General features: G+C 36.8%; 1 protein-coding gene across 2 annotated transcripts in view; it reads left to right on the top strand.

The window, feature by feature from the left end:
• Nucleotides 1–12,500, top strand: part of LOC311292269 (CUGBP Elav-like family member 5) — a 202,017-nt gene that overhangs the window by 157,309 nt on the left and 32,208 nt on the right. For both annotated transcript variants that reach the window (XM_084411901.1, XM_084411900.1), the window contains exon 6: nt 8,130–8,288. In XM_084411901.1, coding sequence (XP_084268027.1) covers nt 8,130–8,288 — 159 coding nt within the window. The remainder of the gene's footprint in view (nt 1–8,129; nt 8,289–12,500) is intronic.

The following is a 12,500-nucleotide window of genomic DNA, read 5'->3' as shown; positions in this document are numbered from 1 at the left end:
GACCACAAGGTGTTGGAACCAAGACTTGCCATCCAATCACATTAATCACATTCACAAAAATCAGACAATACACGGCAGTATAGTGATATCCTCGCAGTTGTGGTGTTGACCGGTCTTGAAGTCCTCAGTCTTAGACCGAGACAAGATCGAGTACAAATGCGGTCGAGACCGAGACAAGAACAAGACCTTCAGAAAAGGTCTTGAGACCGGCCTTGAGTACTACAAGACTACTACTACACTGATACTGCAGTGCATACTATTTGTTTGTTTGTTTTTGCAAATAACAAAAATGAGAATCTTAATTAGGGGGATTGCATAATATTAATTTTAATAGTTATTTTACGGTCTGCTAACAAAAAAGTAGCTAAATAAGGGGCAATATCTTTTAAATGTATCAAAATAATTAACTATATAAACTGTCTTAAAATATTTTATTTTATCTCACAACTGCATTTTATTAATTATTTGTTTCTTCATTTATTTTTATTAATCATAAACCTATTTATTTATACAAATAAATTATTTAATATTTAACTCGCACATGCAAACAATGAGAATCTTAATTAGGGTGACTGCATAATATTAATTTTCTGCTAATGAAAAGTTGCTAATTAAAGGGCAATATCTTTTTAAATATGTCAAAATAACAAACTGTATAAAAACCATCTCAAAACTATTTTATTTATTTACTATATTATTGTTCATAATTTTTTTTAATTTTTAATTTTAATTTTATTTAATATTAACTTGCACAAACAATGATGTGATTATGTGTTAGATGTGATATTCATTTTAATATTTAATAATAATAAATATTCAGTTTCAGTCATGATTTCATAGCTACTTTATGATGCTTTTGTCACAATAGTTGCATGGAAAAGAACTGCTGTTACAACATTCCTTTTGTGCTTCATGGAAGAAGTTACACAGGTTGGAAATGTCATGACGGTAGATAAATTATGACAGAATTTTCGCAGAATTTTGGTGAAAAATCTATTTTGCAGAATTCCACAACTCTTATGCCAAAATCAGCACAAAAAAAAAATGCTGCAGATTGTTCACGGGCCATCTGGGTATTCCTTTCACAGAGAAAAATGTACAGTATATGTATTACGTATGAAATATAGTATGCTATTCTGAACATTTCCTTTTTATTCTACAGCTCACACTCGTTTTATCACACTCTGCATGTTTTCCCACCTCTCTCTCTCTCTTTCTCTATCTCACACGCGAAGGTTCAGATGAATAATTCCTCTGCCACACATTGAAAGGACAGATAAAGAGGTGTATTTCTCCATCCCCTGAGAGCAGGACAAGAAGTAGAGAGAAAGGAGCGGACAGGGAGGGCCACCGAAGATCAAACCGAGGGAAAACACACTCTTACAGTGTCTAACTGTCACAGAGAAGGAAGACAGGTAGTGCAGGGATGCTTCTGATGAACCTCTGTGAACGTGTGTTTAGAGATCAGCTCAACCTTGAGAGTAATTATCCTCAAATGAAACGTTCAAGGCCGTATCTCACACTCAGTACAGTTTGCGTACCGATAATTAAAGCATCTACGACAGAATGAGAGATTGAAAGTCTTGTTCCAAAACCTTGTGAGCTTCCAACATAGGCACCATTCAAGCCTTAAAGAGGATTATGCAGTTTTTACATTTTTAACTTTCTTTAGTGTGTAAAGGGATGGTTCGGAGTAAAATCAACCTAGGGTCCTTTGCACCATGACCTCGAGCCAAACACACCCCCCCAGAAGCCTTTTTTCCCTTGGTCGAACATTATTAAAGTTAGAGCTTATTTAGAGAAATCAGCCGGATGTCTTAGTGCAGGCGCTAATGGATCCAAGGTTGTGTCTCGTAAATTACCCCACTAATAATGCCCAGAATGGTGCCAAACTTCTACAGTAGTACAAATAGGTTCTGTACTCATAAAACGAGGCATTGGAAAGTTTGTAAGTACATCAGGAGTTTATTTAAATAACACTTGCCTTATGGCTAATGCTACCGCTAACCCGGACTTCGAGGTCCGAAAGCCCTTAAAAGTCCTGCCAGAAAGCTCTAAATAAGCCCTAACTTTAATAATGTTCGACCAAGGGAAAAAAGTCTTCTGGGGGGGGTGTTTGGCTCGAGGTCATGGTGCAAAGGACCCTAGGTTGATTTTACTCCGAACCATCCCTTTAAGCATGAAAAAGGTCTGCAGATTTACAAAGCACAGCGGACGTTATTCTCTATATCAGTGTCAGTGTTTCTGAACTTCCTGAAACGCCTCCTTTGTAGTCTTTGAGTTTTCTTCCGGGAACGAACGCGTCACAATATTCCTCATTTAAATAATTAATTCGCAGAATAAAGGGGCGGGGCCTGGTTGAGTTAGTTAGTAGTGTGTTGAATCTCACAGTTATATTAAGGGGCGGGGCATTTCCTAAACACACTCGAAGCGCTTGACCAATCACAACACACTGCTCCAGCCGACCAATCAGAGCACAGTGTGCTTTTCAGAAAGAGGCGCTTCATAGAGACAGGAACTAAACAGAGCGTTACTGACAGACTGGGAAGAGAGGTGCTGCAACAATGGAGAATTTGTGAAAAATAAGGTGTTTTTTAATCATTCAAGCATGAAAACCTGTTCTAGTAGAGCCCGAAAACAAAATCAAGACTTTGTAAAAGATCATAATAGGTCCTCTTTGAAATTTGAATGTGACTAGTTTCCTCAAGGTCAGGTAAGTGCGTGTTTCACAGACTTACTTTGTGATTTTAATTCTGTCTAAATCAAACAAAGTCTGTATTTTTCCTCAACAAAATTACAAAGCAAATGACCCACCCTGAGAAATCTAATCCTGTCCGCACAGCAATGTCTGTGATTACGGTACATTGTTTTCACAAAGCCTCTCCTAATTTATTTTGACTTATGGAATATCCGTTATATTGCTGCCCTGGTGCAACTTCATTATGGATTTAGACCTTTTGCCAAATGTCTGGGTAAGAACAGCTGGCGGGTTTAGCTCTGATGGCATCCCATCTGACTTAAACAGAGAATTAAATCTGATGGGGAGATTCTGATCACTAACTGCTCAGAACAGCATCATCAGGTACGATCTTCACTTATATCAATGTTTTCTTTTTATATAAATAAAAAACGAATCACAGACTACTATTCAAAGTTGGAGGCCAGTAAAAATTCAGCAAGGACGCATTAAATTGATCAAAAGTGACAATGACATTTATAATGTTACAAAATATTTCAAATAAATGCTGTTCTTTTGAACTTTCTCTTCATCAAATAATCCTGAAAATAAAAGTATTGTGGTTTCCACACAAATATGAAGCAGCACAACTGTTTTCAACATTGATAATAACCAGCAAATCAGCATATTAGAATGATTTCTGAAGGATCATGTGACACTGAATATTTTCAGCTTTGGATCACAGGAATAAATTGCATTATAAAATATATTCAAGTTCAAGTTACTTTAAATTGTAATAACATTTCACAATATTACTGTTTTTACTGTAATGCAGCCTTCTTTCAAAACTCCTTTCAAAAACATTAAAAAGTCTTACAGACCCCAAACTTTTGAACGGTAGTGTAAATTAGACAATCCCAGGATGCAACTCGAGAAGGTTGTTGAAAACATCCATCTGAGATGACAGACAAAGCAAGGGAAATGTTGATTATAATTTACTTATTGCAATTTATTTTGATGCAGTTGCTGCTAATAGTGCATTCAAAACTGGTTACTTTTGAAATTCCATTTTAGTTTAGATGCTGCAGGTGAAGGCAGTCGACAGCGAGGAAGCTCACAAGGTTTCTGGACCAGAGCCAGTGAGAGAGTGTTAAGCTGTACTGAGTTTCAGGGACATTTTAATAGTTCCTCATTACACATTCAGAGCCATGCGTTGAGTTAGCAAAGGCCTCATTAACAGCTCAGCCTTACAGTTTGTTTGAGCCCTGCAGAGCCAAACTTTCCACCGTACCAATTTTAATGCATTCAGATATTTCAGCATCATTTTACAGCTTGTCACAATGATGTTCAATGTCAGATCTCAAACCTGTTCTGACAGTCCAGCTTCTTACAGAGTAGCAACCTCTAATACACCGTTACAAAAAATACTTAATTTGACGCTCATGTTCTTTACTACTCCTAAATATTTTAGGGATGTAACGATACAAGATTTTCTGATACCATTGTCCGATTGTTTAGAATGACATCTGCCGCTACACATACTGATAGTTTGGTGTTCTGCTTTTAATACCTTGTTTCATATTAATGATAATGATTAATGATAATGATTCTTTTAGAAAGTTATTCTGATAAACTCACGTTCACTAAATTTCGAACATTAAATTAAGATTTCTAAACCTTTTGGATGTTCTTAATTCACAATAACATGAACTGAATTCTAAAATCCTCCTGTTTTGCTCACAATCACTCATAATTTCCCTCGATTAAAGGCGCAGTAAGCGATTTCTGAGAAACACTGTTGAAAGTGGATGGGACCGAGAAGCACAACACACTTGTGGCCAATCAGCAGTAGGGGGCGTGTCCACACATGATGGGGGAGGAGAGAGAGAGAGCCAATCAGAAATAGGGGGCGTGTCCACTCATGATGGGGGAGGAGAAAGAGAGAGCCAATCATCAGTAGGGGGCGTGTCCACACTTGATGGGGAGGAGAGAGGCTGAGCCAATCAGCAGTAGGGGGCGTGCCCACTCATGATGGGGGAGGAGAGAAAGTGAGCCAGTCAGCAGTAGGGGGCGTGTCCACTCATGATGGGGGCGGAGAGAGAGAGAGAGAGCCAATCAGCAGTAGGGGGGCATGTCCACACTTGATGGGGAGGAGAGAGGCTGAGCCAATCAGCAGTGCGGGGCGTGCCCACTCATAATGGGGGAGGAGAGAGAGTGAGCCAATCAGCAGTAGGGGTGTGTCTACTCATGATGGGGGAAGAGAGAGAGTGAGCCAATCAGCAGTAGGGGCGTGTCTACTCATGATGGGGGAGGAGAGAGAGTGAGCCAATCAGCAGTAGGGGGCGTGTCTCCACTTATGATGGGGGAGGAGAGAGAGAGAGAGACAATCAGCAGTAGGGGGCGTGTCCACTCATGATGGGGGAGGAGAGAGAGAGACAATCAGCAGTAGGGGGCGTGTCCACTTATGATGGGGGAGGAGAGAGAGAGAGCCAATCAGCAGTAGAGGGCATGTCCACTCATGATGGGGGAGGAGAGAGAGAGAGCCAATCAGCCAGTCTGTGTGCATTAGTGCATTAATGAAGCAGTGCATCAGTTTAGAACGGCTATTAACTTGCGTGTACAATAAGCTGTTTAAAACTTGGATTCTCCCGATCTATTTTGAGCATCCAGATGGTATAATCAAACATGTCTTGTGGAGCACTGTTGGAACAACTGTTGGAAACGGAGTGTAAAAGTGGACTTCAAAGATTTCTTATCCTGTTGCACCCTCTATAGGCCATGAAGAGTCATGGCAAAGCATTATAGTCGACTAGTCTTTGCAACCCCTACTCTGCATTTGATCCGCTTGTGTTTATGCGAGCCTTCTTTTGTTGTTGTATGATATTAAAAAAGTAAAGCATAACAGTAAAAGCATTATGAATTTTTGTAAAGACTCACTCACAGAAGACTACTGAATTAGTAATTCCACACGAGAGACATTGTCTTCACACTCAGCATGAGTTCCAATGCATTTTTCCGCCTGCTTTTGATTGGCAGGATATAATCGGCCCTGTTTTCAAGCAATCGGCTGATGTCTGATCATAGTGAGGATAATTGCTTTTATCAGCCAATACTGATTATTGGCCCATATATTGGTGCATCCCTAAATTCACAATAAAGTGGCAGTGACGTGTGTGTTTGTGTAGGATGCGCACATACAGTACGAGAGTAATGGCCTGCACCCTTCAGAGTGCTCTCTTCAGTGATGCTCACTCTCACCCATAATCTGCACTGAAGTGCTGTGTAGGCTTATGATCAGGCATTACAAATCCCCAGAGGTGCAGACCTTCAGGGTCTCTCTCTCTCTCTCTCTGTCTCTCAGATGAGGGGAATATTCTGGCCTTTAGGGATGAAAGGTCAAGTGGTGCAGTAAATCATCAAGAGCCTTTTAATGAGCCTGTGTGTGTGTGTGTGTGTGTGTGTGTGTGTGTGTGTGTGTGTGTGTGTGTGTGTGTGTGTGTGTGTGTGTGTGTGTGTGTGTGTGTGTGTGTGTGTGTGTGTGTGTGTGTGTGTGTGTGTGTGTGTGTGTGTGTGTGTGTACTTGTACGACTATCTTTGTGAGGACCAGTTTGAGTTGTAGACCATTGGAGTGAGGACAAAGAGAGTAAAGTGAGGACATTTTGGCCGGTCCACACTTTCTGAGAGCCTTTTAAAGGCCTGTTTGAGGGTCAAGACTTGGTTTTAGGGATAAGGTTATAATGAGGTTAAGGGTCGGTTTAGGGTCAGGGGTCGGGTTAGGCTCTTAGTTGTGATGGGTAAGGTTAGGGTAAGCGGCTAGAGATTGCATTGTGTCAATGAATGTCCTCATAAAGATAGATGTACAAGAATGTGTGTGTGTGCGCGTGTGTGTGTGTGTGTGTGTGTGTGTGTGTGTGTGTGTGTGCGTGTGATGTTGCACTGCACTTTTTATAAGCGCCAAGAAAGTGCAAGAAAAATATAAACTATGATTAATATGATTTTCTTTCTGTGGAACATGAGATTTTATCTGGTTTATGGTCTTTTGTATGCAGTTACAACAAAAGAGGACTGATGCTTTTAAGCTTCAAAAGGGACCACTGTTTATAGTTTTAATTCATATTTTGAAGTTGTTGTGTGTTTTTTTTTGGTTATTTTTTTTGTGCTTTTGTCATTTGTATTAGTTTTTTTTTATTAGTTTTTTTTTTTTTTTACTTCCAGGTCATTTTAATGCTTCAACCAAAACTTATTTTAGTTAGTTGACAAGGCATCATTTTAGTCTTTTCATTTATAGTTTATTTTATTTCAGTTTTATTTTAATCAACAAAAAGTTTCTCATAGTTTTAGTTAACAACAATAACCCTGAAAACGACACAAAAGCACCATAAAAGTACTCTGTTTGTACAAAAGTATAATAGTACTTTTTATAGTATTTAGAAAAGTATAATCCTAGTCTTTTTAAGTCATATGTTAGCTTTATTACAGCTTTATTTGGAGGGGTAGATTAAATTTGGAAGCTAAATTAGTTGTTTTTAGTGCAAGAAACAAACATTTCTACAAAATGAAAAATGCAACAAAAGTGTATAATATGATGATTTTAATTCATGTGCATGTTGTGCTTGCCACTTAAGGGACATGGTGAAGGAACATCGAAATATGTCTTTTACTCCCATCTCATATTTTTTCCATCATCATGTCCTTTTAGGGGCTCTATTTGTTGCAGGGTCATCCTACAGTGCATATTTTGCCTAAAATGTTAATCAACCTTCATGCCACATGGTTTTTCTTGCATAGATGTACCCCAATTAACACAAACTTTTCAACCACTTGACAGGCAAATGCCCCCAGTCGTGTTTTCTCAACCTCTCTTTGAAATAAAGTTTATATAGATTTCTAAATGAGCAATTTTAAGTATTAGTATATACATTTACTTATTCTCTTTGACATAAAATACTAATTATTGATACATATTTAAATTAAAATGTAGTTAACGTCCCTCAAACTCCAGTCCACCCTGTTACATCGGTGCTATTTGCCCTTTAAAATCTTAAAGGTATGCCCTAAATCACATGACTTGCTAGAAGTGACATCATTTCCTTTTGGGTAAAGCAACTCAGTCATAAACTTCTCTCTTCTCCCCATTTTTAGGTGACTAAACATGAAAATGTTCATTTAAAAAAATAAAATAAAGATTTTATATAACATTCTCCCTAAATGTTAATCTTCTGCTCGCATTTTGTTCTTTCCTAGCAATGGGCCTGAAATGAGCTGCAAACTTCCACCCTGTTACACATTGTATTGTAAATATGGCATGTAACATATGCCATAAAAAGTGAGTGAAATTTGAAATATGTGGTCAGGATTATTAGGTTAAACTAGCCTGAGCTTGACCGGTGTGTTTGTGTGAATCTCCCTGCAATGTTACTGATATGTACAACCGTTCATGTGTCTCTCGCAGGGAGCTTCGTCGAGTTTGGTGGTAAAGTTCGCTGACACCGATAAAGAGAGGACCATACGCCGCATGCAACAGATGGTGGGTCAGTTTGGCATCTTCAACCCCACCGTGGCCCTGCCGTTCAGCACCTACAGCAGCACCTACAGTACTTACACACACGCGGTGAGCACACACAACACGCTTCTGAAGTCGAACAGCCTCAGATTAATGAACGCTGTCCTTGTCTCAAGACGTTTTTCACTCTGCTGAATAATGCATGAACATCATTTCAATTCCTGACCCATGAATACTTGCAGAAAAGCGCAAGAGTTCCCGTGCAATTTGAACTCTTGCTCCCATCGGACTCTTCAGAATATAAGTAACAGGAATCAAATTGATCCTGAGTGCCGTTTTTACAGTTTATTTGCATTTTGAATAGTTGGCTTTGATTATAAAGGACACTCTTATAACCTGTGGTTTTGAGTTCGTGTGATTGCCGTAGAGCCGAGCGAATATATTTAAGGTATGAAATTTATGAAAATAAGCAACATGCACTTTTTATTTGGCCATTAAGTTTCCTAAAGACATTGTAAAAAGACCAGGACTTCTATGTCTTGTGACTTACGAGTATTAAAGGAAAAAAATTTGCTGATAATTTACTCACCCCGATGTCATCCAAGATATCCATGTCTTTCTTTCTTCAGTCGAAAAGAAATTAAGGTTTTTGAGGAAAACATTCCAGGATTTTTCTACACAGAATGGACTTCAATGGCAACCAACTATACCAATGTTCAAAGAAGGTTCAAATGTCCGTCTCAACGCAGCTTCAAAGTCTCAACACGATCCCAGTCGAGAAATAAGGGTCTTATCTAGCGAAACCATCTGTCATTTTCAACAAAAAAAAAAAAAAAAACTTTTTAACCACAAATGCCCATCTTGTACCATCAAGACGTATTACGTCATCACGTTGGAAAGGTCACGAAAAAAATTTATAATAATAATAATAATAAATTAAAACAAAGATGTCGGACGATTTTGAAGTTGGAGGAGAAAATGAGATGACATTTTTCTCCCTTCCCTACATTTTTGAACCGGAGTACACAGACAAATCTCAGAGATGCACATGCACATCTCAGAGATGGTACACGACGAGCATTTGTGGTTAAAAAGTATATATATGTTGTTGTTTTTAGAAAATGACAGATGGTTTCGCTAGATAAGACCCTTATTTCTCGACTGGGATCGTGTCGAGACTTTGAAGCTGCATTGAGACGGACATTTGAACCTTCTTTGAACATTGGTATAGTTGGTTGCCATTGAAGTCCATTCTGTGTAGAAAAATCCAGGAATGTTTTCCTCAAAAACCTTAATTTCTTTTCGACTGAAGAAAGAAAGACATGGATATCTTGGATGACATCGGGGTGAGTAAATAATCAGCAATTTTTTGCAACTAATCCTTTAAGTCCAAGATTTTCATAGCTTTTCTTATTAAAAACTTAAACATGGCATTACAGGTGGTACATTTTGTTCATTTCTATGAATCAGTTCAAATGGTCAATTCCAGTGAACTCTGATTCAATAAATAGTTTGCACCAATCAATCAATCAATCAAATGCACTGAAGTCCGCATGTAGCCGTTTTGAATGTGCTTTGTAGGATTATTTAGGTGCATATAAATGAAAATGATTAAATATCACTCTTCCTTGTGTCGTTTAATGGAAAACATGATTATTTTTAATGCTTATGTGAATCATTTAAATCAACTTGGCAGCCACGGCTGTTTCATTGAAATGACGGTTCCTTTTAAGCCATTTCAGAGAAAATACATAAATATAGAGATATATATCAAATATTACCAAAAGGCTGAAAAATATCAAGATGATTTTTTATTAGCTTCATCACCCTGGCCTAGTTCGGCACTCTTAGCGTGGTTGGAAAAGCCAAATGCGTCTTTGAGTAATTCATCTTCTTTAGATGAATCCCGGTTCATTTACGGAATGGATAATGTATTCAAAGCACATGGATTTCTGTGCATATTCATAAGCGTATTACTTGAAACGATAACGGCATTAGATACAGATTAAGCCTGTGATCTGATAGTGTGGAAGTTAGCCGCTATTTTAAATACTTTTTAGCTCATGGAGTCTCACAGAAGTGGGAAGTTTGAGGATCCGCATCACGTGTCAGACGGGCTCTATATATAGCATATACCCTGCAGGCCTTCGGTTTTAATTACACTGCGCTGAAGTGTGTGCATATGTGTGTGTGACATTTCAAACTACAGCTTTGATTTTATAATCCATACGATCCTTCGCCACAACCGCGTGCGCCTCCTCGCCATGTTAGCAGCTTGCTGCTTATTATCCTGTTCGTGCGTGAACATACTGGGATATCTGTGTGCAATTCCTTCTGTGACGTCTAAACATGGAGCCAACAGAAGGAAAACCCCCAGGTATCCCATCATCCACCTGTTCTGTGTCCCTGTACACAGTAAATACAACCACACATGTATAAACACACACAAAATCTGAATTGTGCACACAGATAGCTCAGGCATGCTGTCGACAAACGCTTTCCGTTGCGTCACAAAATGTGTCCGAATTCAGGAGCAGTACAGCAGGAATTCAGTGTTCATTTACTCATTAAAATACTATTTAAAGTTGTGTTATTATTTTTAATTAGATTTTATTTTTATATTTTCTGGTTTAATTTTAATTTTAATTTTAATTAAGGTTTTACTAATTTTGTTGTGTTCATTTTTTTTTTTTTTATGACTATCATTTTAGTTTTAGTTATTTTGGTACTTCAACCTGAGACATATTGTCTTGGCAACTAGCTGAAATAAAATTCGTTTTTTTGTATTTAAGATGAATATGAATATATTTATATTAATATTAAATTTAATATTTAAAATAAATATGACTATACTTTTTTAAGTATTAGTTTTTTGTTTGTTAAAGTTTAATGTTGTTTTATATGTAATATTAATATGTTAATATTATATTTAATATAAATATGGCTATATTTAAGTATTAGTTTTTAATTTTAGTAATTCAACCTAACCTAAACTAAATGAAAAGAGAAGTTTATTCTTGCCAACTAGCTAAATTAAAATGTTTAAGTTTTTATCATTATTATTTGAATACTAATATAGTAATTTTATATTTAACATTTAAATTAAATATGGCTATAATTTTTAGTTTGTTTTAGTTTTTTTATGTTTAAAATAAGTATGTAAATGTAAAAATGTTTTATTTATTTAAAAAATATAAAAAGGACTATATCAGTTTTATTATAGATTTTAGTTTTAGTTTTACTTATTTTAGTACTTCAACCTAAAGTAAATGAAAATGTGAAATATTGTCTTGGCATATAGCTGAAATCAAATTGGTTATTTTTTATTTAAATTAATATTAATATATTAATTTAATATTTAATATAAATATGACTGTATACTTTTTATAAGTAATAGTTTTTTTAGTTTTAGTTTATATATGTTTTATATTTAATACAAATGTAAGTTTCTATAAGTTTTATATTTAATATAAATATATAAATGTAATATTTTATATTTAATAAATATAAAAATGACTATCGTTTTTATTAAGTTTTAGATTTTAGTTTTTGTTTATTGAGATTTTGTTATTTTAGAAGTTCAACCTAAACTAAACAAAAAGGAGAAGTATTTTCTTGACAACTAGCTGAAATAAAATAAGTTTAAGATTTTTTATATTAAATTTTGTCAAAAATTGTTGGGGGGGGGGGGGTGGATTTAGTTAACGATAATAACACTGAAAGTTCTAAGGCGAGTTTTCTCTTTCAGGTCAGCTACTTAACATTAGTTAAACTGACAGTACCTACACGAATAGTTACACATCTGGCTTAATGGCACAGATGTAGCATTCACGTGTGCATGCATAGCTTTGTATCGCATAGATATGTCCATACATACACGCATAGCACATTACAGACCACATACACATACAAACCCAGTTCTCTCAGCAGGTTCAGACTCTTCTTGCATGTAACCTGACTGATTTAAATTGCATGTGGATTATTTAAATGGGAATGAGTAGCACTTCAAACATTGCCTTAAATCGTGAAATCCTGCCCTAGGGGAAACAAACGAACACACACTGCCTCACACACACACACTAAGTGAAATAGACTATTCATTTTGGTCATAGTGTGATACGGCAGCACACAGGAGCTGTTGGGATTATACAACCTGCCAACAGCATTTGCATAATAGCATGAGAGCTTTTTAGGAAGATTTCTGGTTTGGGTTGAGTTGGTTAAAAAGTGTGCTGTGGTTTCAGAACCGCTTCATAAAGATTGCCAACTCTGACTGACAGTGAAGGGTGCAAAAGAAGACAGAATAATATAGAGTAGAAT

This window comes from Rutilus rutilus (genome assembly GCF_951802725.1).
Source record: "Rutilus rutilus genome assembly, chromosome: 6".
Lineage (NCBI taxonomy): Eukaryota > Metazoa > Chordata > Actinopteri > Cypriniformes > Leuciscidae > Rutilus > Rutilus rutilus.
Note: the sequence above shows the minus strand (reverse complement) of the source record. Positions and strands in the feature narration are given on the sequence as shown.